The 26,847-nt window shown below is 38.5% G+C and overlaps 5 protein-coding genes and 1 non-coding gene across 7 annotated transcripts; 2 read left to right on the top strand and 4 right to left on the bottom strand.

Moving 5' to 3' along the window:
- The first annotated feature begins 1,951 nt into the window (after positions 1-1,951).
- LOC106648448 (ubiquitin-conjugating enzyme E2 T-like) lies at positions 1,952-2,725 on the top strand. The gene is made up of 2 exons (XM_014365364.2): positions 1,952-2,049; positions 2,124-2,725. Exon 2 carries the CDS (start codon positions 2,150-2,152, stop codon positions 2,612-2,614), a length of 465 nt encoding a protein of 154 aa, XP_014220850.1. The 5' UTR covers positions 1,952-2,049; positions 2,124-2,149; the 3' UTR covers positions 2,615-2,725.
- Positions 2,611-13,855, bottom strand: LOC106648447. Its single transcript, XM_014365362.2, has 5 exons — positions 13,418-13,855; positions 11,184-11,912; positions 10,828-10,929; positions 5,891-6,448; positions 2,611-5,504 (listed from the first exon to the last, which is right to left on the bottom strand). Exons 3-5 carry the CDS (start codon positions 10,877-10,879, stop codon positions 4,189-4,191), a joined length of 1,926 nt encoding a protein of 641 aa, XP_014220848.1. The 5' UTR covers positions 10,880-10,929; positions 11,184-11,912; positions 13,418-13,855; the 3' UTR covers positions 2,611-4,188.
- Positions 13,856-14,693: 838 nt separating this feature from the next.
- Positions 14,694-17,526, bottom strand: LOC106648238 (60S ribosomal protein L4-like). The gene is made up of 8 exons (XM_014364966.2): positions 17,446-17,526; positions 16,789-16,963; positions 16,472-16,717; positions 16,162-16,286; positions 15,825-15,923; positions 15,362-15,633; positions 15,002-15,161; positions 14,694-14,920 (listed from the first exon to the last, which is right to left on the bottom strand). The coding sequence occupies exons 1-8, from the start codon at positions 17,446-17,448 to the stop codon at positions 14,750-14,752; spliced, it is 1,251 nt and encodes a 416-aa protein (XP_014220452.1). The 5' UTR covers positions 17,449-17,526; the 3' UTR covers positions 14,694-14,749.
- On the bottom strand, positions 15,232-15,305 carry LOC111693603. Its single transcript, XR_002763447.1, has one exon. It is a non-coding gene; the product is annotated as a small nucleolar RNA SNORD18 (small nucleolar RNA).
- Positions 17,527-19,793: 2,267 nt separating the features above from the next.
- LOC106648389 lies at positions 19,794-23,228 on the top strand. Its single transcript, XM_014365264.2, has 3 exons — positions 19,794-20,216; positions 20,299-21,001; positions 21,061-23,228. The coding sequence occupies exons 1-3, from the start codon at positions 20,184-20,186 to the stop codon at positions 22,932-22,934; spliced, it is 2,610 nt and encodes an 869-aa protein (XP_014220750.1). The 5' UTR covers positions 19,794-20,183; the 3' UTR covers positions 22,935-23,228.
- On the bottom strand, positions 23,206-26,835 carry LOC106648390 (sodium-independent sulfate anion transporter-like). 2 transcript variants are annotated; one of them, XM_014365266.1, is made up of 10 exons: positions 26,549-26,835; positions 25,813-26,054; positions 25,550-25,745; positions 25,255-25,475; positions 24,994-25,162; positions 24,641-24,805; positions 24,244-24,543; positions 23,997-24,142; positions 23,538-23,874; positions 23,206-23,466 (listed from the first exon to the last, which is right to left on the bottom strand). In XM_014365266.1, coding segments are annotated over exons 1-10 (1,887 nt in total). In that variant the 5' UTR covers positions 26,550-26,835; the 3' UTR covers positions 23,206-23,356. The 2 variants fall into 2 exon arrangements, with proteins under 2 accessions (XP_014220752.1, XP_023314418.1); XM_023458650.1 differs by having other exon boundaries at positions 23,961-24,142.
- Positions 26,836-26,847: the final 12 nt, after the last annotated feature.

Below are 26,847 nucleotides of genomic sequence, written 5' to 3' on the forward strand. Positions count from 1 at the left end.
ATGATCGTATATCGCGACTGAAGATGCGTTTCGAGTTGTTCGCCGATTCATCGAATATTCCGAGATGATGCTGTGAACCGTTCAAATTTTATATTTCATAGGATATAGGATATAAAACTGATAATCGTCCACTAAATGTGTGACCAATTTCATTGAATCTACAAATTCTGATATGAGATTATAAGGTCAAAAAATCTTGAAAAAAACCGTAGTTTATCAACTTTTTTCTAAATCGATATTTTTTATGCTAGAAAATGACTTTTATTGATCAACTCTTTAATTTAGAGAGTATCGATAAAGTTAATCTTTATATAATTTTTATACTGTTCTAAATTACAGATTGCAATGTTTAATTGCATATATAGGAATCGAGAAATAGTAGATACATTATTGACTTTTTTCTCAAATCTTTTGTTAAGTCTTTCGACACACATAAAACTTATTTTCAATCAATCTTACAAACTCAGCGTAAAAATCAAGTTTCATGAATTGCAAAATATTCATCGAATCCTAACAATCACTCGCTCCCAACACTAATTCTCGAATAATTATACTTTACACAAAATATTGAGTTTTTTCCATTTCATATTATGGAAAATGGTCGATAGATTAAGTCGCGATCATTCGATAAAAAGTACACCTACTAAGCCCAAAAATGGTTCCCACTATATTTTAATCTACTAAAAAATTTCAAACATTGTTTACATTAATTATTCTGATCGGTTAGCTTTAAACTAAGACTTTATTGACCTCGATTAGATGAGTTAATCATTACAAATGTTATCACAGCGAACTAGTTTTTTTAATATTGCTATTACAGTTTTGTTCGTACTTAATTCATTGGCATCATTTTTACAAAATATTGAATTATGGGAGACAGATCGTCATATAGGACAGTAATACTCGAGCACTAATCTCGAACTTCAATTCGATATTATTTCTCGTGATTATTTTTACGTAGTATTTAGGCTAAAATATTGCAACTGTATTATTTAATGGTCGATTTGTTTTTAACTGAGTTCAATACAAAAAGTCAAAAATAAATACTTCAAATTATACTTTGATTGTACAATTTGCCATTTTCTATGACTCTACAGTCAACAGAATAGTAAATTATTCATTCAAATTAATTCCAATATAGAGAAACCAGTATATTAGTAAACTTCAAAGCTTTTAGCTCAGTCTGAAAATGTGAGATCGAAATTTTGAAAAATCACTCGAAAGGTATTTTCAAGTACTTTAGTGTTATTCTGGAAAATTCAAATATATGTTTTGGAGTATATTAAAAAAGCCATACATCGGGTAAAATGCCCTTTTACCCGAAGAACAATTAAAAAAAAAGGTTTAAAGGTTTTGTAAAAACCTACTATAATCTATAGACTCAGAATGTTTTTACAACCTCTCTAACTGAAGTGGCTAGAGAAAGAGCAGAGACAAAAACAAATAATAATTTCAATTTGTTAATTGTTCATAACGATCACTGAGTTAATAAATAATCTAAGAAAAATGTATAACACTAAGGTACTTGAAAATACCTTTCGAATTGGGTTTTACAAATTTCGATCCGACCTTCTTAGACTGTGCCGAGAAACTTTAAAGTTTACTCATTTTTCGCTCAGGTATGGCAACAGTGATTGAACGGCAGTGTATCTCTAAAAATTGTCGCTAATGAGAGTAGTGTTTTTTCACTGCATTTCATGATGTGTTTCGATCGAAATCAATTTAATCGAGAATGTCTCAACGTAGATTCTACTCTATTAACTGTCCGATACGTTAGAAAATGTTTCGAGGCTAAAAGTATCAAACGATAAGCATGTTATATTATTATGACCAATTTAGCGCCAAATTTAATTCAAGATTTACCCGCTAGATCTCACTACTCGTACTTTTGGCAGCTGTCGGGGCAATGCAATGCATCGTATTCATGTGTGCTAGCAGATTAAACCGTCATGTGGTAGTATCAAGTATAAACACGCCTGTTTGAATTTCCGCGAAGCTCGCGTTGACATGTGATTATTTGTAGTCTTAATTGATAAATTAATTCGAAAGGTAAGACGCGGTGTTTGGTATATTTCCTGATAAATTGTTATTAAACAAGAATGTCAACAATGTAATGTTTTCAGAACGATAGAAAAGCAACCCGTGGAAAATGTCAAAATTGCAAAGGTTGAACAGAGAAATAAAACGTCTCGTCGACCATCCACCCGAGGGAATAATATGTTATCCCTCTGACAACTTGAGCAATCTGTCGATCAACATCATAGGACCTCATTCCAGCCCTTACGAAGGCACACTTTTTGAAATGGAACTGGAAATTCCCGACCGTTATCCCTTCGTGCCACCGAGATTAAAGTTCATCACGCCGGTGTATCATCCAAATATCGATAACCAAGGCCGTATTTGTATGGATTTATTGAAAATGCCACCTAACGGCGGCTGGAGACCTACCATCAGTCTGGAGAATCTGCTGGTTGCTGTGCAATCGCTCTTGGGCAATCCCAATCCAGACGACCCGCTCATGGTGGATATTGCTGAGGAGTACAGATACAATAAGCAGGAATTTGAGAGGAAGGCAAGGTTGCACGCCAAAGAAAATGGAAAACTTTCGAGTTAAGCTGCAAGATTTTTATTATCAAGAGATTTCTTTTATAGTATTTCATAACAAACTACCAATTATGCATTTGTTCAGAGTACAAATGAAATATATTTTTATACATTCAAATGATATTACGTATACTTTTATTACAACTCAGTAATATAAATGCAACAAATAGAGAGCCTTTTTTTAGCCTTAAATATAATTGATCTGTTTTAGTAACAAGTAAAATCAAGTGAAAATTTTACTCAATAATAAGCAAATTTCATTTGATTATCTGAATCTAGTCTTTCGATTAGTTCAGGTTTATGTTATATATCACAATTCTTCTTTAGCGCATTTCAACAGAGGAAATGCTTTGTCTGAAATTTTTTTGAAAGCAGACATAGTTTTATAATTGCTGAACAAAAATTAAAAATGCCCAGAACTTTCAATTTTTCAAATACTTGCAAATAACTTTGTCTATACGCTTAGCTGTAAGTGAATCACATACTTAGGATTAGCAACACTTACTAGCAGTTTCATAATCAATTAACATTTATAAAAAAATGCCAAATTATGAATTTGCGCAACGTAACTATAATTATCTAATTTTAACAAGCTTGCCTGTAACAAACATTAGTAATACTTTAGTGAAGAGATTTTGAGGCACGCGTCAGTTAAACAATGTACTTGTCATTGTTCATTGTCAATTTTTGTCTAAAATTTGTCTAAATGCTTCTATGAACAGAGTATGCTTTATCACAATAGTTTGTACAAGTTTTGTTACAAAGTAGAAATAGGAAATCCTATATCATTTATCATTTAGATCATGTAAATGGCATGGATTTTGTTGATATGATATGATTCAAATATATGGTATTGAATTATACTTATTGGCAGTGCAGTACCTATCGACAACAAGTATCATTATACTGCTTTCATTACTGGTCCACAAGATGCATGTATACTGAGTATATAAACAGTTGATTAAACCAGAACTTAAGAGTATGAAAAAAATGTAAAAAAATTGCGGCGTGTCACTCTGTCGTGCGAATAGAAATAAATTGAATGCTAAAGCATCACATTTCTTCAAAGCTATAGAAGCAAACATTCAAAGTTATAATATAGACGTAATCTATCCTTAAAATTCTATCCTTAGTAATGTTGATCGGCAATTGACTTTCGTAGACATATATAGTATACATTTCGAGTCTTTTTTGTCATTATAAGACTGAGATAAAATTTGGCGACTATCATAAAAAAATTGCTTGAGCAAGCGAGATTGCATCAATGTCACAAAGTCGAAGACGAAATCTTGTCGTGATTCGATCGACTTAGCGTCGTATTTTTTTAACACGCGTACATGCACGCTATAAACATATACACACACATACACACACACAAAAACACGTCAAACTTTCTTAGCGTCCCTTTGCCTGAGCCCTGATGTCAAGGTAAGCGGCTCCAATGCAATTGGTCGTCGGGGAAAAAATTTGCATTTATACCGATACGCGTTTTGCGAAGCAATACCGAATAAAAGTATACCTTAAATTAACGTTAAAAATATAAAACTTGATCTATATAAGAGTGGTAATTGTCATGAATGCTTATTATCGCATCGCCACGTAAATGCTTTCGGAGCTGGTGTTTTGCGCCCGCTTCTTTTGCTTATCTTGCATTATCATCTGAGTCGTTCGTGGCATCATAGGTACGTACTCGGACGTGTCGCGGGGCGGCTCTCTGCTCTTGATGGATTTGATCGGGCTCTTGTCCTCGGCTGCCGACAGGTAGTTATCGTCGTTGTAAGGCAAAATGCAACCCTCGGACTCGAAGCCCGAGTCGCTGATGCTGCCCCCGGCGTAAGTGCTGGTGGTCGAGCTCGAGATGGTTCTAGAACGCGGTGGCAGGGGTGGTGGTTCGAGTTTCTCCGCCAAATTCAATACGAAGTCTATAAGATTCTCGTAAACATTAGAATGCCTGGATTCTAAGCTGCAAACCGAGCCGAGATGGGATTCGGCTATTTCCTCGTAGATACCCGAACACATTGACACATTCGAGTCGCGGCGAGAGACTGTTGATTTCTCGGATTCCTTGCAGTGGGATATGCTCGATATTGTTTCGAGCTCTTCCGAGCCGGAGATGGTTTTTATTTCCTCGAGTTCTTCCGAGCCGGAGATGGTTTTTATTTTCTCGAGTTTTTCCGAGCCGGAGATGGTTTTTATTTTCTCGAGTTTTTCCGAGCCGGAGATAGTTTTTATTTTCTCGAGCTCGTCGCAACTTGATGTTGCACTAGGAGGCGAGACAGGCTGAATTCTAAGGTTTGAGAATGGAATAGCGGCTGTCGTAGTCGCGTTTGAGTCAGATTTGGTGGCTGTTTCCTCTAGTTCTTCGCAGCTGGTTGTTACACTTGGACTCGGGATGGACTGAATCCTCAAGTTCGGGAATCTAAGGCCGCTGCTATTGTTCTTGTTGAGCTTGGCCTCGCTTCCAGACCGGTTCAAAATCAAATCCCATGCCGGAGCTTTCATGATCCTCTTGGACTCGTCCACCTTGGTTTGCTTGATATCGAAGGTCTTGATCTTCTTCGGATTACACGACTGGGCTGGCGACGATGTTAGGTCGCCCTCGCTGACACTGTCGCTCAACGGCCTTAAGCGGAACTCGCGGTACACTTTGCCCGAGGCTTTGATCAAACGGACCAATTGATCGCCTTCTTCGCAGAAGAACTTGATGTCGCAACGGTCGGTGTCGAACATTTCCGTGGTGTGCAGGATGACCTGGTTATCCAAATCGCCGTCGGTCGTCTCGGGATGAGCGACAGAAGCGCCTTTGATTTGCTTCCAGCACATGTAGAGCAGCATCGCACCGTCGTGAACGTCTTTGAAATAAATACCGTTTCGTCGGACAATCATATCTGCGTGGAGACCTACAAAAACAGACAAAATAATCGTACATTATGATATCGTTCTCTAGCGTAGTTAGTAATGTATATTTATGAATTAATGCATGAAATTTTTTAGCGACCTTCGACGCTTGATTATGCAAAATTAATAAAAAGTGTGATTATCGAAACGAAGCTTTTTTTCTGATGAATGATCGATGCGTTAAGAGTACTGAAATAATCACCTTTTTGTATACCAAAATCGATCGAGCAGTCTTAAAAAGAACTGCAACCTTCGATTATATTGATATATCGTTATGTAATCGAGAAAAGCAAAATAAAAGTATGCAAAGTCCTATCACACAATGATATAAAATAACTTTTCAAAATCTCGATTCATCGCAATTTGAGATTTATTAATGAATATATACCAGTCAAGCCATGAGAGCGCGACTGCTTGTTGTCGATGATGGACACCTCGAAGGAGTCGTCGAGACGACGTATTCTCCTCGGTCTCAGCAGCCGTCGGATCTTGTACATGTAGCGTTGGCACTCGGTCTCGTCGCGGCCGCTCAGGTAGACCAGCGGCACCTCGTGCACGAAGATGCCGAAGGAGTAGGGCCGGGTGCGCGACACGGTCCGATAGATGGTCGCGTTCTTGGGGACCAGGATCGGTTCGACGCTCTGATGCTTCAGCTTCTGGCCGTCGTCGCTCTCGAGCTCGAAGGACAGCGCCAGGGCCAGCTTGTCGGCGTTGGGGGGCAGCTTCCTCGCGCTGCAGACGCACGGATGCCAGATGCGCCTCGACCCGATCGAGCGCTTCCTGATGTTCAGCTTGGATAGCTTGGGCATGGGCTCTTCGGATGAACAATTTTTCCGCGTCGCCGACAGAGGCTGACGTTGTTTCAGACTCTTCGGAAGCTTCAGCTCGGTGGAGAAGGAGAGCTTTTCGGGCAGGTCCATGATTGCTTTCTGCGGCTTTTGAAAATCTGAAAAATGTAAGGCAGTACGTAAGTTTACAAAAATTCCAAAAATTTGCATGATCGCGTAAACATTGTTATCGGTAAAAGGCGCGAGTGTATAATATCGAAATTATACAATAGCAGGTGGGAGGGCAGGTCGCTAAGAGCCGACAAGACCATAAAAAACTTGTTCAATTCCCAGCATATCTTCGCGACATATGTCACTCGTCGTCAGCGAGACATTTTTGAGAAATATTTTTTTTATCTATCGCCGGGTACTTATACACAATGTGTAATTGTATAATGTGTCTTGTCTGTCTGTTTGTTCGCGTCGCGTCTGTGCGTGTGTACACTTGCGAGCCTCGAAATTTGTAAATGTGTATGCTGCACCAGGTGTGCAGCGGGTCGTGCATAAAAATAATAATACCTTTGCTCTCTCTCTCTCGCTCTCGAAGTTTTGAACTTTTGAGCGCGCGCGCGCGCGCAGGAAAGGAGAGGAGAGAGAGAGAGAGATCAAAGAAAAGGAGAAGAAGAAGAGGCAGAGCGACAGCTGCACATCCACCAGCGGGGGTGCAACAAAAAAAAATATATATACGTGTATATCCTGCGGACGATATGTATCTCTCTTACGGCGAATGCAGATTCGCGTATTTATTTTAGCCGCACGCAGGCAGGGAGTTTGGCATACATAACACATACACGGCGTTGACGCATTGATTTCTATCGACGTTCGTACGTATGTGCATGATACCCTTAATACATATTATATACATATAAGCAGTACGCGTAGCGAATAATATAGAAATAACTGGCGGGCAGCTGCACTACTGCTTACGTAATGTACACACACACGCAGGAGCTTCGAGCTTAGTTACGAGTGATTCAAAGCAATAATAAATATACGACGAGGGGGCAATGAGATGAACGCATATACACACACACGCCCAAAAGCTATGCGAATATACGTACGAGGCACGTCGTGAGTCAGAGAGCTCCCGCGCCTCATCGTACTGTTAATGTTGTGCCTCGCACACATATATTGTATTCTATCGTACGCTCCGGGCAGCGTACATATAAGGGTATATGTAACGCATATTACATGTCGATGTAAATCGCGAAAATGTATATATGCGGGCTTTATTGTCAGCGATTCTCACGTGCACGACTCGACGTAACGCGCGCGCACGCACACGACCAATTTATGTACACCTTATCTGAGAATGAAAATAATTAAGATCGATCGCGCGCCGTCCACGCGCGAGAAACGTGTGCGCGATTATCAATCAACGGAGCTTGAATAATTTATGTAGAATAATCGGCCGTCACAAGCTCTCACTGACGTATGCGAGAGAGCGCAGCTCGCCGAACTCTCTCGTGTTTGCGACTCGAATGCGCCCAGGTAATTAAAATTCATCGCTTTACTTGGAAAACTTTGAGCGATAGCTGTAAGCGTTTTTGGGAAATTCCTGCGTTCGAGCCGTATTAAATACCAAGCGGTGTGAAAATTAACGGCCGAACGAGGCGTGTGCAGCGTGCACGTGTGTAAATATACACAAAAATTGTCGAAAAAAACACGCTGCCTAGCTAATTATAAAAACGAGCTACGTCGAAAACCACACGGAACTTTACCTGGGTCTGCGATCCGCCTGGAATTAACTCTCGCTGCAGTTAAATGCTACACACGATGCCGAGTCCTGTTGCGGTTGCGGCGAGTCCAGCCTGCGTCAACGAGCGGGAAAAGTGACGCGCGACATGCTCCGCAGACGAAAACACAGCCGCGCGCGGCCTTAAATAAACAAAAACAAAAGAATTCCGACGAACGCGGGCTAAGTTTGGCTCTGCATAATGCAAATGTCACGAGACGCGGGCCACGAACTCTACATTCGGCAGCAGCAAGGAAACGCCAAACGATGACTAAAGCCCGCGTTATTCCACGGCCAAGGGACGACGCTACATTAAATGCAGGCAGGAGAGCTGTTATATGGGAAAAAGCGGAGTCGCCGGCCGGGAATGGCTCGCTCGGCGTTGCTGCGCCGGCGCGAATTCAAGTTCGTACTTGCTTCATGTACATACAACACAACGATAATCCGCTAGCATAGGGCGAGTCCCTGGTTCCTCCGTACATAAGACCGGGGCTGCCCGTATCCCCACCTGTGGTGCGCTCGTCGCTCGATCGATTGCTTGGCGCGCGCCTAGCAGTGTGTAGTATGGTAGTGGAGTCCGTGACTAGCCTGCAGGATAATGCGAATTTCGAGCGCCTATGTTATAACATCTCCCTGCCACTGGCGAGCCTTCCTACGTCTATATACAATGTGTACACCTATGTCTTACGCTACATACGGGTGCAATTTTGATATTGGCGAAATTCGTCCCACATAGTAGTAGTGTCCGTCACGACTCGTGCCGTACGCTAAAGCTTATACTTTTATTCCCTTCTTTAGCTTCTCTTCTGCCTTGTCCATAACACGGCACATGTTTTGACGCGCGGCAGCTCGAGAGCACTTTTGATTATACAGGCGCGTGCGCTACATCTATTTTTAGAGGCAGTTTGCGTTATGACGATTCGCAACAGATCGGGATCTGCAGCTATTATAAGGGCCGCATCGATGATCGTCGACGGATGCGTTTATGCCTGTATCAGTCGTACGTACGTACGCATCTTCGCGCGGAGTCACGCGTCTGCATATCCGCTCGCTCGTGTCTACGGGAATTCCCGCGCGCGTGTCCTCCTCGTATTATGCACTTTGAGTGTCGATTTTGCCCATGACGCAACGTGGGCGCGCGCGAAGATGCATCGCGGCTGCATCGTTCGTTGAGTTTCTATATTTACCCGTTATTTCCCGTACGCGTCGACACCATGGCACGCAGTACAGTATAAGCGGGCGAAAGGAGAGTGACGAAAAGCGCGTAGGAGTCAGGAGATGATCTTCGGTCTTTATGCCGGATACGCGTAAGAGAATCGCAGAAAAAAACAACAACTCCACTTCCTCGTGGCCCGCGTCAACTTGTATGATTATATCTATCGCTCCGATCGTCGCTTGTGCGAATCTATCTGTCTGTGTTTGTGCGCGCGCGTCCGATTTCTCGATTACGGGCCCGGCACGTATACAGCACGCGCCTTCGACGCTACTTGCTATAATCTACATGAAAAAAGAAACGTACAAACTATTCTTCGGACTAATTTTTTATTCTTTTTCTTCGTTTCGTGGCTCGAAAGAAAAAAACACACACGAGTGAGTCTTGGTTTCGAGTCGCGTCGCGCGCCGTTCGATGAGTCTATACTTTTTTGTTCGAGCGTTCAAAATATTTGTTTAATAGCTCGGCGATGACTAAATACATTTTCTGTTGTTATTTTCTTCGTTCATCGCCCCCCGAAAACGCGTCGAGCCTGCATCCTCCCATATTCGAGAGATGGAAGAAACGCAGTGCACGAGTACAGGAGTGAAAAAGAGCCAATTATAAATAAGCTTGCACAAAAAATAATATTATACTACCTCCGCTACCTCATCGTATTGTTCCACTGTATCTGTTCGCGGACAGCGAGGCATACAGCACGTATAGGATATTTCTCTCTCGCTCGAGGCTGTATATGCAGCGAGATGGTCGGGCGAAAAACGACAGGTGCAGTTTGGCGCGCGTACGGCACGTGCCCCGGTGCAGTTACGACGGCGGCTGCGGCTGCTGCGCCGCTACACACGCACGCGAACCTATAGGTATTCTTTCTTTTTTTTTTTTTTGTTGCTTTTGTACGGGGTCTTGGCTTTGCTTTTCGCGAACGGATTGAGAGAAAGACGCGAGGAATAAAAAAAAAAAAAAGAAGAAGAAAGAATGATGTCGAGCAGATGCAGCGGTAGCGCACACAAGCACGGCGCATAAATACGGGGACCCATATAGTATACAAACGTAACGAGGTACGCGTACACCCGAGCAGCTGGACTTTGTACGCGTAAGTATATAGGTACTCCGTGATTTTCGGCACGTTACCTGCTTCGAGTTTTTTCTTTTCTTTTCCGCGTGACGTCGCGATAAATCTCGATCTTCGCTCGCTCGTTCGAAGAAAGATTTTGTGTGAAAACGCAGGTAGCGCATAGATACGATATTATTGAGATAATGCCGAGGCGACGATTTAAATTACAAATCAGAGCCGCGTAGCGAGTAGCGCGTGTAACTTTATCAAAAGCATGGCTCGGGCTATAATGGCATTAGATTACGTTTGCCTAATAGCTGCTCTGGGTAGTAAAGATAACGCGAAAATAATACCGGTCTAACGTTGGGGGGGCCAAGGCGCGATCTCCCGCGACACTTTTCCGTTCGTTGGACTGACGAGCTTTTAATTATTCAATACTTATGTGTATCTAAGACTCGACATATTACGTAGAGATATGCTAAACGATTTTTGTACTTACGTCCAATATGAATTGTCCTTATGGTCTCAACAAAGTCGGCGATGATAGGCATGGTGAAAAGAACTGATTGAACTGATTGAACTATGAACTCTTGTGTAACGTCTGGAAAAAAAATAAGCATCGAAAAAATAAATTATCGTGTCTGGCTTTATAAACAAAATAAATAAACATATATACATGTATATATCGTATATCGTCGCCTCAGCGCAAGAACCGCACAAATAAACTCAAGTGGCAAAAAGGTGCCTTAATCCTATCCTTTTAACATAGGGATAAGGTTGTTTTTGCCCCTTAAGTTTATTTGTGCGGTTCTTGCGCTGGGACGACGATATAGAATGGTGCGAACTTTTGCTTACCTTTTTTTTCTTTGCGTTGTGTGGTGTTATGCGAAATTTAAAAAAATTTAACAATGACTGCGGTGCACCCTAAGGACACCGAAAACACCACTTTTTTTGCTGACAGAACTATAAAAGAGGATGGAAACAGCCGCACACAATTATCAAGATTTACCGTTGAAGATTTTGGCACTCATGTTGCTATGATGATACATAATAATAACAGCCATATTTTCACAAATAATTTTCATCTGAGGTAAAAAAACTAAACAAGCCAGTAAAAAGTCTCGGTCGGACCGGCGGTCCACGTTTCACAGAGAAATAGAAAAAGTCGTGCCTGTACACTGGCACACACCGTTTTTATCGAAACTTGACAGCGACTAGCACTCGAACGCAGTCAGACTACGAATGCGTGTCGAGCAGGTAAAGCCACTGTATTTATATATAGGAGGCCCGGTGCTGCGAGCCGCACAGATAGACAGTGCGCGGGAGAGCTTAAGCCCGAAAACCGACACACACACACGCACACGTGCCGGAGAAAAAGAGTCGAGCGCGAGATAAAGCCGAAGAGAGATGATGGTGGGAGAAAGGAGAGGTAGAGATGCACCAAATGAGGCGCAGGTGGTTTCCCGAAATTCACTGCTGCGCTGTGGTATATAGCTTCCAATTACTCGTTAGACGATGGGTAGACCCACCGAGGGGGGAAGCCTTTAATAGTCCTATAATGAGTATACAATAATACCAGGTGACCTGCAAACAAACGGAAAACTTTCGGTTATCTATTGATTCATTAATTCATTAATAAGAGGACGTTACACTACTTCGAATCAATCTCTCTTTTATTACGTATTTATTTTATTGCTCGTTAACGAATCATTTTTCCATTTTTCGCCAAATCTCGTGCACGCGTACACGCACCCAAGCTATTGCCTTATATAGTATACAATAATACTACGGAAGAGTTTAACGATCCACGAGTTCGACAATCCCGCGCGCGACTGACTAATAATTGCACACCCGAATGATCACAATTACGCCCGGCATTGCGCACAAATTCCGATCAATGACAGAGTGAATGCGCGCGTAAAACGAGAAAAAACACAAAAAACGTAAAAAAAAAACAATGAATCATTAATAAGTTCCGAAAAAATTAGATGCGGTCGAGGAGACTTGAGTTTCGTGAATTTTATGTATGGAAACGCGTACTCGCGATTAAACTTTCCAAATTCAGGTGGTATCTTTCGTTTTCGACCGAGAATCCACACAGTTGAATTATTAATATTTATTTTAAAAAATTTCACGTGAATTGAGTAATTTGAATTCCGATCGAATTCTATTAAAATTCGAGATCAAGGCTGCATTTTTTCTTTGTGTACACAGAGAGAAATTCTATTGTAAAAAATATTATGAATGCTGGGAAAAGATATGCATCGTCAAACTATGGGGATTTTTTGTAACTCTGATCTAAATTGACTAATTACCCCTACGGAAATTGATCACCACACTAAGTCTTTAGAAACTCTTAATATAAGTATATTAAGAAACTCTTAATAATAAGTCTTTAAAATTCTTACAAATGCCCGGATTCTGTACCACGATTTCAAAATTTAATAAAACTTTATAAGAGTTTCAATTAATATAAAATTTTTTTATAAATTTATGTGAAGGGTTTCTAAAATGTTCAGAAAAAAAATTTAAAAAATTTTTACAAGTAATTTTAATTGTTTTAAAGAGATATAAAGAGTTTTGAAGAGTTATCAAGTGCTTATAAGAGTTTTTAATAGTTTTAAAAACGTTTTTGACTGATTAACGCTCACCAAAAATCATGGTGAAAAAACTATACGGGCAACCATATGAACAATACATAAAAAAAATAAATGGAAAAAAAACTTAACACTTTTGCCAAAAAGTCGAGTTTCCACAAGGTTTCATGAATTTTTAAAAACTCTTATTAACTCTTTAAAATGATTAATCAGGTGTACGAATTTCGTACATTTATAAGACTTATAAAGACTTTTTAAGACTTTATAAAACTATATCATGAGAAAAATTTCCGTTAGGGTAGGCATTTCATTCATAAACGATCAATTAATGTATCACTCGATCGCGATGTAATGTACAGCTAGTCAGTGTTTTCTAAAAACCATCGATCGATTCACATCCATCATTTTTCGAACTTTTCCAGTCGGTGTTCGAAAAAATAGTGCACACGTGCAACCTTTATTCACACCATTAGATACTTGGCGTATACTCACCAATTCTCAGTTTTCACCTTTTACTATTTCGTGAGAAATGAAAAATCTCTTCTACATTCGTTGCTTGAAACAAAAGAAAAAATGAGAAAAAAAGCACCGGTCTTCCACGTCAAACGCTATTCAAAACAAAAACAATAAAAAAAATGTCTTGCGATATTGTTATGTCGATCTAGTTCTTGCGTTAAATTCTTTTACGACCGTGCGTGTACATATATAATATAACTTAATCGATGCCAAATGAACTGCAACGTACACGGATTTTTTCACACACAGAGAAAAAAGCGTTAAAGTTGTTTGAATTTTTCCAAAACAACGTGTGTTTATTAATGTTGTGTGTACACGTAAGAACAATTGCCGATCCGGCGTATCTATGACAGATATAGACACTACAGCTCGACCTCTCCTTCCAAAATGTAATCGGCATGCGCGCGCGCCTTATCAAAGTGCCAAACTAAGCGCTCGTGCTCCCATATTAGGTAACCATGCCTGTAACACACAAGCGGAAACTCACACACGAGCATGATACACATATATTAGATCGTTATTAAATCGAGCCGAAAATCGTCGCTAATTACCCTTGATTGAGCTTGTGCTTTGTGTATGGCACTCAGCATCATGGGAGAGACATTTTCATTGTTATTGTTTACATTAATTAAATGATCCATGTCTATGAAGCACGTGAAAATCAGCTGCGGAAAAAATCATCGATTCTTAGAATGCAGGAAAGACAGATGAGTTGAGTTCAAACTGTTGAAGCTCCAGTCTTATCTAAGTCATTTGTGAATCCTCATAAACTATTAAAATAAAATATTTCGACATTAAAATGACGCTCATCGATGAGTATAATTTATCACGCTAACGTTAATTCACTGATAATCTAGGTAGATTTCAAACTTATGATAGTTAAAATAGTCGTAGATATTTTTAGTATCAGCTAATCAAGTGGCCGTTCAACCTTTGTCAGTTTCTCTAGGACTAAATCCTTTTTGTTTTGCCAGGAAACATCATTTAAGTAATTCCAGTTTGATCTTTCTTACTGAATTTAATAATCGAAATAAAAAGAGCCTTTTTAGTTTCAATGCAGTTAATTTTTTTAAACTCAAGTAATCCAAGTATAATGGTAATTAAAACTGAAGTTTTTCCATGCAATCATTAAATTTGATTGCCTAATTAGGCATCATAAGATAAATCGTAAAATATTTTATAAAAGCTTATATAATTCGTGTTTGTCGGTAGTCGAGGGTATTCATAAGAGAAGAACAATTCGTAAACCAAATTTATATTTTTTGTTTTGTTTTATTATATAAGTTAATAAACAAAAACGTCTAAGCTTTACTTCTTGGCGGCAACTGGTTTTTTAGCTGCAGGTGCGGCTTTCTTTGCTGGGGCTGCTGCCTTCTTTTCTTTTTTTGCTTTGGCAGCCACATTTTTAGCTAGAAGCTTAGATCGCTTCTCCTTAGTCTTTTGATGTTTAACAGCTGAGTCGGTTTCTGGGAGTGTGATCTATAATAAACACATTTACGATTAAATTGACAATAAAATTTAAAGTTATAACATTTAAAATTCTGTTAAAATAATACTTACACCACGTTTCTTAGCCAAGGTGAGATCTCTCTCATCTTGCCTCTTGGCAACCTTAAGGATAGCTGCACGCTTGGTTACAGCAGCGTATGGGTTGAGCTTAAGCATAGCCCTGGTATTCTTCAGAGGGTTAAGTTTCTTAACCTTCCTTATCACTCGCCTCCTGTTAAATAAAGTAATACGTTTAGAAAATGATCGTCGGTATTTTAGAGAGTGATTAGTTATAAATAATCAAATTCAGAAAATAGCTTTGTTTTAATATCAATGATATTCAAAAACACGGACCAAAGCAATTTCATCATGTATAAAATATACTCTTTAGTTAGTTTGATAATTTGAGAAACAGCTATAAGTTTTACATACTTAGGTGCCCTTAGGACTTTACGAATTTCATCAGACTTCAGAAGTCTGGCCAAATCCGTGTTAGCCATTTTTGGCATTGGCAGATTGTAGCCCTTCTTGAGCTCGCTTTCCTTGCGCCAGGTTCCCCAGAGGGCATCAAGTTTCTCAAATGCAGATTTGGTCCAGATGATAAAACGACCAACATGGCCACCAGGTGCCAACTTCAACAAGTTCAGCTTGTTGATGTTCATTACATCAACACCAGGGATGTTGCGGAAGGCCTTGCTGAGACCCTGCAAGATAATTAAAATTAGATGAAGTTTCACTTACATATAAAAATTTAAGCAAGCTAATTGCATAAAAATCAGAATTGGTAATCTTCACTAAAATATCTGTAACACGGACCAAACATTTCTCATCATAGAAAATTTCTACATCAGAAAGAACTAAATAAATAAAAGAAAGAAATAAAAATGACTTTTACCTCATCGTTGCCATACACTATCAACGGTCCACGACGTTGGATGTGTCTGCGGTTGCGCATTTTACCTTTGCCAGCACGAAGTCGCTGAGACTTGTACACCTAAAATATATGTGTAATGTGTTAAAAATTATATAATTACAAAATAAATTACAATTTAAAACTCAAGTTTTTGTGCAATGATCATGTCCCTTATACATTAGTTATAACATGTAGCAAGAACGCCTGATCATCAAATTGCTATAGCACTTGATTGGATCAATCAAGTAATGAATACATGATTGAGGACATTACTGCAGTGCATTTTTAAAAATAATCGATCAAAGGGATTTTTTCTCACCTTCTTGATATCGTTCCAGGCTCTGATTTTTCTAAGGAAAGCCACGGCATCCTTAGTTTTTTGAAGAGCCTGCACTTTGTCTGATACAACCAGTGGGAACTCAGGTACTTCTTGAATCATGTGTCCTGTAATAAAAAATTTTAATTTAGCAATCAAATTTTGATTAAATAAATTAATTTTTCTGCAAGTCAATGTATCAGAAAACAAGGTTATAATCAATAAGATATCAGCAACACAGACCAATATTCTTCATCATTGTAAGCAAGTATGTAACAGAAATTTTTCAGTTATCTATAAAAATAAAGTATACCTTTTGACATTACAAGAGCTGGCACACCAGAAGCAGCAATTGCTGAGACAACTGCGTATCTCTTCTGGTTAACATTGACGCGTCTGTGCCAACGTCTCCATGGCTTAGTTGGAGCAAACATTCGGCCACCACGGCACATGTTACCAAATGCACCCTGACCAGAGCGGTGAGTACCACCACCACGAACACGGGGGATACGTGCCACAGCACGTCCAGTACCCCATGATTCAGCAGAAGTCTGATGTCCTGTAATACAAATAAGAATTCTTTAGAATAAATGATACGTTCATATTAACTATAACGAAATCAAAACATACCTGCTTCTTTTGATACAGCATAGGGTTGCCTATGATTCATAGACACCTGCTGGTGAATGAAATTTACCACATCAGGGCGAATGGGAGCCTTGAAGACTGCAGGCAGAGAGATCGTCTGAGGAGTCTCAGACTTCTCAAAATGCACAGTGACTAAAGGTCGAGCTGTAGATAGCGACTGAAAAGCAAAAATTTGTTATCAGTTGGTTTGAGAATTTCAAAATTGTTCAGAATAAAATCAAGTATAAAACTTCGATCTCTAATACATGATGATTAAACAAAGCTCAAAAAAATAGTCGAAAATTAGATATTCCATGCATGTTAAGGTTAAAAACCTAACCTCACATTATTTTCCACCAAAATACAGTTTTCCCTTAAAAATTGTAACTTTAATTATAATGATGAACGACTTTAAGAACTAATTTCAATAAATAAAAACATGAGAGTACAGGGAAATTTATTTTATTGACAAATAAATTTGTTATAGTAGCTGAGCGGCATGAGCATCACCATGTCCCATACCGAACATATGTATTTTTATTGTCTGTATATCTTGATAAACAATGTATTTAATATAAAAAGTGGAAAATTAACGACTAAAATATTGTTTTCTAATCAAGAACAAGATTTATAGTAATTAATGATAAAAAAATAACCAACCATCGTGATAGCACACGTGAAGGCGCTCGTTCGGGAAGAAAAGAGAATCCTTCTTCGTGCTCTACGTTTATTTCAGCTCCGTCTAGTGGATTTACCCACAAACATACGGCCATTAACCAGCAAAGTTATATGAAATAGCGGCGGGAAATTATGAGTCAAACGAAAGTTAAATCATTGATTTACGTTGAATCGAGGAGAATTAGGAAAAAAATATTCCGGTCTGGAATAAAATGATTTAAATTTTCAATGGTTTTATCTGAAACCCTGAAGTACTCAAACAATCTTTAAAAATTCAAGGTGGTTTTTTTTTTGTTCAAATGTACCTTCATAAATTTTTCAGATTTTTTAAAGTCAAAAACAGTTTCAGAATCGGTAAAAATATAACTATCCTTAAGGAGTCTGAAGGCTATAAGCGATATCGGAGTCTAAAATCCAGGCTTCGGGAGTTTTTTTCCATATATTTTAACTTACCAAAATTTTAGGAAACTTTGTGTATCTTGTGCGCAGGTTTATTTAAAAAATTCTGAAGGTAATTCATTTCATTTCAATTCATGAAAGGCTGTGTATGCAACCGTAAAAATATCAAAATGAAGGACGTCCTAGAGCCATTTAGAGAAATATTCAGTAGAATATTCAAAAAACTTGATTGAAATTTTGATTTTTGGCCAGGCTTCACCATCCTCTTGAATCTCAACGTGATAAATTCGCACCTGTAATGTTCGCATAAAACTCGTTCCGATAATGTTGAGAACGTTGACTACTCTTTTTGTTGAAAAGTAGTAATCCGTATTACAAATTATTCTCTTTCTCACTATTGTCAATTTCGAAATAAAATAGTAGTGTTTATGAATTACTATTTTCAATCAATGGATTGGGAGATCGAAAAAGGGCGATGCAAATTTCTTCGTCAGCTTTCTATATTGCTTAGAAGTAGGGAAGACCTATTTCCGGATCTTTTTATTACGTTTCGAAAGAAAGAAATAGATTTTCTTCTTTTTGATGCGGCAAATTTCATATTTCAATGGTCAAATTCACTTATTGGTACGGAGTTCATAGTTTTCGTGCCTCGTATCGGCTACAAGGTCGAGCCCAAAGTTGATGACGACGCAAGCCTTTGTGACATCACACCACACCAATGCATTATGCGGGTAGATGCAGAAACCCTACTTGAGATCTCGCAGTCCGAGAACTATTTGCAAGATACGATAGGTTTGACGTAAGTTTTTATTGTGTTATTTTTCAGGTGAGAAGATTCCGAGATTCAAAATAAAACAAATAATTTTTTTTCCAAAAGTGCATAAAAAAGGAGATTCTGTGAAAATTTCAAATCAACACGATGATTTTCTTTTTTGTTCGGCTAATAATAAATACCTTTTTTTTAAGTAAGATTTTGATAAAAAATAATTTGATAAAAAATAGTTACAAACCTAAAAATGTCTAATTAAAATTCACTTATAAATAGTTTAAATAAATTTTCAAAGGTATTCGACTTGAATAATCCCAACTATGCGCAAGTTCGTCAGATTTTAAAAGTAAAAAGGAATTACTCTTATATGACCGCATCGTATAATTTCTATAAGTACTTCCCATAAATTATGATACCAGAAAAATGATACAACCACGTGTAATATTGCTTAGTTTTAATTTATAGTTAATTCAAGTATTGATTGAATTAATTCTTTACGTACATTTTTTACGATGGAATGGAAATATAGTCATTCAAATTTAATATTTCGAGATCGAAAAAGTTTTAGGGGATTATTTATTACACTGTCGTGCCACATAGATTAATAATTGAAAATTTTATATTCTATAAGAAAAAAACATGCTTGAGCAAATATTTTTTATTTGACACATGAAATGAAAATTTTAAATAGTTAAATTATTACATTTTAACAATAAATTTCACTGTAAATATTGGGTTCAGTATGACATTCTGATCCAGCATAATGTTAGTATCATCACAAGTAAGTGATTTTCAAACAAATTATATGCACAGTTTATTTACTTGAACATTTTAATTAACAAATCAACTTTGTTAGTAACTCAAAGTTTTATTAAATGGACGATTATAGTTATTTGTTCTGTCACCGTACTTGATTCATTGAAGTCATTATAAAATTATGTGGGTGGAAATTTTAAGTAATACTTTTAAGATTAAGTTATAAATTTCATGAAAAATTTCAACAAGAATAAGAGAGCATTTTTTAAAATCAAAGTTATTTATTTAACTACATGAAATTCTTACGCAAGTTTTTAGATCCTTATCGGTAAATTTGAGTTTCCTATCAGGAAATCATGTTCACAATACAAGATGATACGCGTAACTTCCGATTCTCTCGATAAAATAATTTTGCGCCATTTTGCCATATATTTTATACATCTACATATTAGAAATAAATTCACTAATAGTCAGTTCAGTAGGTGTTTACAAACACACCTAGAAAACGTCAACATCTTTGAAACTCGTATATATGTATATACACTTGTGCAGTGTGCAATATATATTGCGACTATACTTTGCAAAATAAGAGGTTACAATCATCCAGCTAACTAATTTTACGTCGCAGTTAACGCGAGTCAGCTATCGTTTAATGTTGCGCAAATGGTTTTCGCCAGTGGGAATCCCTCGGCCGTAGAAATGCAATTCTGTGACCATCCATGATTGTTAGTGCAATGACAGATGATACATTTGAGTTTTGACGTCCGTTGATTCGATTTTCAACTATTTTGACGATATGAGTACTACGTGCACTATGGAGGAGCGAAAGGTAATTATCCAATTGTTTATGTAAATTATAAGTTATCTCGATGCTGGCAATCTATTTATTTCTTTGAATTACTTTATTTTAGGCTGCCATGTACTGGCTAGCTTCGAATCAACAACAAGAATTTTATGAAATTAGCAGTGATTTCAATACCTATAAAGAAGACGAACATCAATATCTTAAGAATTATATTGGATATGCCTTGTTTGGTCCACCTGAATTTAAGGAAGGTTACAGAGAATATTGCGATGAAGCCTTTGTTTATGAAGATAAAAGTAAAATGGATTTAATAACCAGCATATACGAGAAAATAGTTGAACATGGTACGCAACCTGAAAAAAAAGACATACTGTGTAGTATAGTATATGTATGCATGTATGAGGATCAACAATTATCTAAATGTGATGAATATCATATAAATGAGCTAATTAATATTAGACCAATTTTCAAAGTTCAAAAAGCAATATTAAAAAATAAAAACACAGAACTACAAAATTGGTACATAGATACTGAAACCAGAGTTTATAAAGGATGGACAGATTTTCTAAGCAATAATAATTTACCTGCCTGTACTATGATTGCCCCAAAAGATGGAGTGTATCAAGCAGATCTCAAAGAACTTTGGTCCGATAAAACTTCCAAAGTTTGGGTCGAGACACATAATAATAATGCAAATTCTAAATATGCAAGTGTAGTTGATGTAGCTGCTTCAGTAGCAAATTTTGGATGTTTAGGCATTGGCGTAGCAGCTATGTTTAATCCTATATCAGCTCCATTTGCAATAGCAGGTAAATTAGATTTTATTGTATTACACGTTGAACCACAATTAATATTTTTTAATCTGTAGGAGCTGTAAGTGGAGGATTGTCAGGAGCATGGGGAGGGTTTAGATCAGTACAACATCTAATTGATAGAAAATCCCATGATCAGTCAATTGCAGATAAAGAAGCTGTTCCATCTTGGCTTGGAGTAGTAGGCAGTACATTTGGCTTGGCTGCTAGTGGTGGATCAGCTCTTCTTTCCAGAGCAATAAGAACAGGATCTAGCATAGGAAAAGGAGCACAAATAGCACATGATGCTATTATGATTGGTAATGTAGTAATTAATGGCATTGGCATAGGATATACTGGAGCCGGTGTTATTTACAAATATAAAGAAACTGGAGAGATATCTGCCAGAGATATATTTTTCTTGAGTACTCATATCTTTTTTGTTTGTAATTCTGCAATAAAATTTAAGTTTGCTTCTGAAATTATTACTTCAGATCAGAAACAAATTTTACAAGATTATGAAGACAGCTTACGTAGTAATAGGCATAGAAAAGAATTTCGTCGTTTAGTAAGAAATACAGGAAACAAAATTTTAAATGAAGTTGAAAGAAATGAACAAATAATTAGGTCACTAACAAAAATTAATAACAAAGATGACTTTTTTGCAACTTTGGTCAGAAATAGAAAAGTTTTTGCAAGTACTGATGCTAAAGTATCATTTGCAAATGGACAAATTCAGATAAATGATGTAACTTTAATTAGTCCATCTGCTTTAACTAATATGTCAAAGGAAGGATTATTTTGTTTGATTAATCAAACTCCAGTTAATCCACTTGGTGGAGAGACAAGCACAAGTATGTTTTCCAGTATAAAATCGAAATCTTCCTTCGGCATGCCCGCACCAGTTTTACGCGCTGGAATAGATATTCTCAAAAATTTTTATGTTAAACATTCAATCAATTCAAATGAGGAACCATCTGAACCATCTAATTATCAAGAAATAATAAATGACACTCAAAATCTCCAAGAACAATCTAAAATAATGGAATTAGTAATGGATGCTGGTTTAACTATAGTAAGAAAGTACACCTCTGGAAACCTATGTGAAGATGCACTATTAGCTGAAGCTACTCACTATCTTTGGAAAGTTATTAAAATGAATTTGTCAGAATATCTTCCAGGAGTTGAAGTTTTTGAAGAAACATGCAAAAGTACTATCATGAAAGTAGTAAAAGGAGTTTCAGCCTTAGTTAAAAGTAGTGTCCATGAATGGGTTGAAGCATTTAAGGCTTACATGAATAAACCAACTCCAGAGAATACAAATGACCCTAATTTTGCCGAAAAAATGGAAATTGATGAGTCAGAAAATCAAGAAACTAAGGAAAAATTCGGAATAAAACACTACAATGATTTAGAACTTTTGGATCCGATTGAAGTTTTATCACTTCCAAATGACGTTTATAATATCATTGTTGAGCAAGCATTGAAATCTACTGGTTCAAAAATGGAAGAAGTAAATAAAGAAACAAAAAATATGAAGAGGCTTTGCGAAAATGAACTCAACGACTTTTTTTCTAAACATCCAACGAACATAGATTTTAAATTATCAGTTTTAAGCAAGGATTTAAGTGGTATATTGAATGATATTGAAATTTTTGAAAATAATAATATTATTTTCTATAAATTAATAGTTATATCAGTCAACATAACTCAAGGAATAGATAATGATAAAACTTTGACAAAAGAAAGGCTTGTAAGTGTTATGAAATTCTTATGGACTTTAATCGTTCTAAATTTTTCAGAAAAATTACCGAACATCAATATGCTCGACAAAGAGCATGAGAGCCTAATTATGAATATCATTATAGGTATTTATAAATACCAAATCGATCAATCTGATAAATGGTCACGTGCCTTTCACACCTTTAGGGTAAATTATGCTGAGCAATGATTAAACTTTGCCTATTTATGCCACGCACAAGTGATGGATGGATTTATAGCCTTATAAAATAGTTTTAGCTAGAGAAGAATATAAAAAAATTAACTTTATTGTAGTAAGAATGTTAAAATTTGCAATTCGAGTGTTTGATTGTGTGATATTGGTTTTAAAAATTGTTTTAAGAAATGTCGAATTGCCGTCCGAAAATTATTTAATTCGAGTAAATTTTTTTTTAAATATGTATCATATCAATAGGTACTATTAGAACATAAACGAAAAAATGTCAGTGAGCTTTAAAATGTATCATTTATATTATTATAAAATAATCTATTTTTATTAAATAAAATTGTTACTCGTTCAACGAATCTAACGAATTATTATACTCATTAAAACCTATAAATTTACAATTAACTATACAACACACAGCGAACCCATCAGCAATCGTTGCCTGCACATTTTTCTTTGGCTAAAAGAGATTCAGCTTCGAAGAGGCTATCCACGTTGATGCACTTCATCGGAATGTCTTTTTCAACATTTACACCCTCTGTAATGAAAGCAAAGCTATCACTGATCTATTTTATTCCGAGCATGAAATTCTTATCTTATATAGTGTACCTATTCCACAGAAGATCGTGATTATGTCAGCCTCGCTCTTGAGTATTTTCAAATTGTCCAGGTCACCGAGTTTCCTGATAGATTTAACGATTTTGACGTTGAGATTGAGAAACCAAAGCGTCCTGCGGCTTTTTTCGAAGTCCTTGGCTAGCTTTTCCAGGCCCTTGACGGCCGTGTAATCGACTCCACGGAATCGCTGACAATCCAGTACCAGTGGCATATTGCCGGGTGCCCTCTCCTCGGCGATCTCGACCATCTTTTGCGAGAGAAAATCCACGGCGGGAAAAAACAATCCGACGTCGGGCTGCACGAGTAAATATTTGTGCTCTAGATTGGCCTAGGTGAGAATAAAGAAAGATAAGCGTCTGGGCACACACGGAAGCTGAGCTCTCTCTCTCTCTCTCTCGGCAATAAATGTATTACAGAGATAAGCGGATATATATTATGTATGTCTCTCACGGTGCACTCGGTGACTTTTATGGCAGGCCTGGCGGATAGGTAAAGCAAGTAGACGATGTTCGATACGATGCCGAGCATGAGGCCAGCCTCGACGGTAAACACGCAGCACACGACGAAGGTCCCGAGCGTCGCGACTGCGTCTTTTTCTGCAAAATTCGACACGCGTTGCGGGATTAATCGGCAAGGATAAGTCACACAAGTCCATAATCATTATATCGATAAGATTCGTCTGTGTGTGCACACTCACTGCTGCCCTTCCAGAGCGGCTGGAAAATCCTCCAGTCGAAGAGGAACACGACGGCGCATATCAGCACTGCCGAGAGCGTCGCCTTGGGAATGAAATAAAAATACGGGGTGAGATAGCTCAGGGCCAATATAGCCATGAGGCCGGAATAGACTCCGGCCAGCGGGGTTTGGATGCCGCTGGCCGAGCTCACGGCGCTCCGGGTAAAGGCGCCGCACGTCGGCAGCGAGCTCACGCAGCTGCCCATGAGATTGCACAGTCCCAAGGTGCGCATCTCCTGCGAGGCGCTGATCGATCCCGTCGCTGAAACATCCCATACGAATCATCCAGTGCGAATTATCGTTATTTAATTATTTTTTTTCTTTTCATAATGTCGGATAACGTCGGATCTTGGACGTACCGAAAACTTTGGCGATGGCGACGTTCGCCAGGACAGAAACCATCGGTAAAACCACGATCCCCGAGCCCATGTGCGAGCACATGTCGAAAAATCCATAAGTCTGATTGTTGATGCTCGTGGTAAAGTTCGGCAGCGAGAAGGACGGAAGCCCCGATCGAACTTGACCTGTAAATTTCGGGGTACAAAGTCATGTAGCTTCGGTGCACACTGCACACGAATATTTTCACGTTTTTTTTTCTTTTATCAACATACGCGCGTGTTTGATTGTTTTCGCTGCAGTGCGCGAGTCTCTGTTTGCTTGAACTTAAAATTAACTCGCTGATCTTTTTCATAATAAGATAAAGTCTACTCACCCGACAGCACGAACGGCATTTGACCTCTCTGATGGAAATAATAACTCAGTACGGAGCATAACAGGACGACTATGGCGTTTCGAGCCACCGACACGAACCACAGACTTTTGGCGAGGAAAGCTCGGGCGCGGCTAGTTTCGCTCGATTTCACCTTCACGTCTTTTAATTTCTACGTAAAGGAAAAAAAAACATCGAATTCACTCAACGATCGATAGAAGAGAAAATCAGAACTCGATCGCGTGAGTTATTATGCACACGTACCCTGAGAATCAATAAAACGATGATACACGATATACCCAGGCAGGTGTCACCCAGTCTCATGTCCTTCAAGCCGGTAAAGATCTTGGTGATCTGGTCGACAAAGTGCTTCGACTGGAACTTTAGGCCGAACAGACCCTTGAGCTGCGAGCCTATGATGATGATGGCCGTGGCCGAGGTAAAACCCGACGTCACCGGCAGAGATATAAAGTCAACGAGAAAACCTGAGGCCCCAACGTGTAGAGATGGTCAGTAAAAATTACACGATTCTTTCTAAAAGCCAGCGCGATATACGTACCTAAATCTAGTAGGCCCATGATGAACTCTATGCAGCCAGCGAGAAAGGTCAGGAGAACGACAAAGTCCATATTAGTGTCCCTGGTAAACTCGAGGGTGAGCAAACTCATCAAGGACGTGGGCCCGATGGATACTTCTTTTACCGTGCCGAAGACGGCGTATAAAAAGCCACCGAGAAACGACGAATACAGACCGAACTGAGGATCAAAAGAAACGCGTCGAGTAGTTGCTCGTAAAATTGCAGCCACGCGCGAGACAACGAACCTGTGCCGATTGTCCAGCCAGGGCGGCGTAGGCTATGCTTTGCGGGATCATAGTGAGGCCTATGGTAAGGCCGGCGATCGCGTCGCCCACCGCCTGGTACTTGCTGTACTTCGGCAGCCATTTGACGATCGGTATGTATCTGCCAAAGTGTATCTTGTTGCTGTTCTTCGCTCGTATCTTGGAAACTCTACGGCCACCGCTATTACCTTCCTCTAACGAATTTTTATTATTTGTATTCGTCACTGCAAAAGGGATCGAAACAATTATAGGCAAATGCGGGGTTTTTTGTTATGCGGGGAAAATCATGCGCGTTCGTTAAGCCGGCTTCGCGTTATCTTATCGCACCGATCGGTAATTAGCGCCGTTCATGTGTGTATTATGCGTGCGCGGCGCGTGTGTATACTCTCGCATTGTATGCCCTCGCGGCGGTGCACGCTATTATGAAACGTGCGAGAACGGATCTATTATTGTGCCAAATTTTTTTTAATTGCTCGCGCGGTTTCATTCCTTTGTTGTGACAAATGTCGCGTGGATCGATTTCGAAATAGCCCCGTTGCGAGCCGCTCTTTACACAAGCTTGACACACATTTTACGATACGGAAAAATATTCGTCTACTTATTTTTTTTTCTTTGCTTTTTCTCTTTAAGACTGTGCGAATTTTTTTAACGATTATCGTGACAGTTGTATCGAACGGAAATGAACTCGCGTGAAAACAAAAACAAAAAAGACACTCACTAATGCAGAAATTTTCATTGTTCCGCTAACTTGTTGCAAGCTCCTGACTACTTTATCTCGTCGATCGGATCCGTCAAAGACTATCTGGACTCGCTCTCTTCTTATTTCGCGAACATATCGCTACATGTAACTTATCCCACTCTGCTACTCTCTTGATCGCGATCACCCACTTAAGAGAGTCTCTTATCAATTACCTTTTAGGTGCTATATACGTTATGTCTATAACATCTACCCGCTGATGTGTGAGGTAACCGCGGATGAAAAGTAAATTCAATTGACCCGCAAATGTTCGGAAAAAT

This window comes from Trichogramma pretiosum, unplaced genomic scaffold (assembly GCF_000599845.2).
Source record: "Trichogramma pretiosum strain Unisexual culture from Peru unplaced genomic scaffold, Tpre_2.0 scaffold24, whole genome shotgun sequence".
Lineage (NCBI taxonomy): Eukaryota > Metazoa > Arthropoda > Insecta > Hymenoptera > Trichogrammatidae > Trichogramma > Trichogramma pretiosum.

Coding starts and splice junctions, on each gene's coding strand:
- LOC106648238 (XM_014364966.2), bottom strand. Junction 15,924..16,161: donor CCTGGAACGATATCAAGAAG/GTGAGAAAAAAT, acceptor CATATATTTTAG/GTGTACAAGTCTCAGCGACT. Junction 14,921..15,001: donor CCTTGGCTAAGAAACGTGGT/GTAAGTATTATT, acceptor TGTTTATTATAG/ATCACACTCCCAGAAACCGA.
- LOC106648448 (XM_014365364.2), top strand. CDS start 2,150: ATGTCAAAATTGCAAAGGTTGAACAGAGAAATAAAACGTCTCGTCGAC.
- LOC106648389 (XM_014365264.2), top strand. CDS start 20,184: ATGAGTACTACGTGCACTATGGAGGAGCGAAAG. Junction 20,217..20,298: donor GCACTATGGAGGAGCGAAAG/GTAATTATCCAA, acceptor ACTTTATTTTAG/GCTGCCATGTACTGGCTAGC. Junction 21,002..21,060: donor AGCTCCATTTGCAATAGCAG/GTAAATTAGATT, acceptor TTTAATCTGTAG/GAGCTGTAAGTGGAGGATTG.
- LOC106648447 (XM_014365362.2), bottom strand. CDS start 10,879: ATGCCTATCATCGCCGACTTTGTTGAGACCATAAGGACAATTCATATT. Junction 6,449..10,827: donor AAGGACAATTCATATTGGAC/GTAAGTACAAAA, acceptor TACATTTTTCAG/ATTTTCAAAAGCCGCAGAAA. Junction 5,505..5,890: donor GCGCTCTCATGGCTTGACTG/GTATATATTCAT, acceptor CTGTTTTTGTAG/GTCTCCACGCAGATATGATT.
- LOC106648390 (XM_023458650.1), bottom strand. Junction 24,806..24,993: donor AATGCCGTTCGTGCTGTCGG/GTGAGTAGACTT, acceptor CGAAATTTACAG/GTCAAGTTCGATCGGGGCTT. Junction 24,544..24,640: donor CGCCATCGCCAAAGTTTTCG/GTACGTCCAAGA, acceptor GGGATGTTTCAG/CGACGGGATCGATCAGCGCC.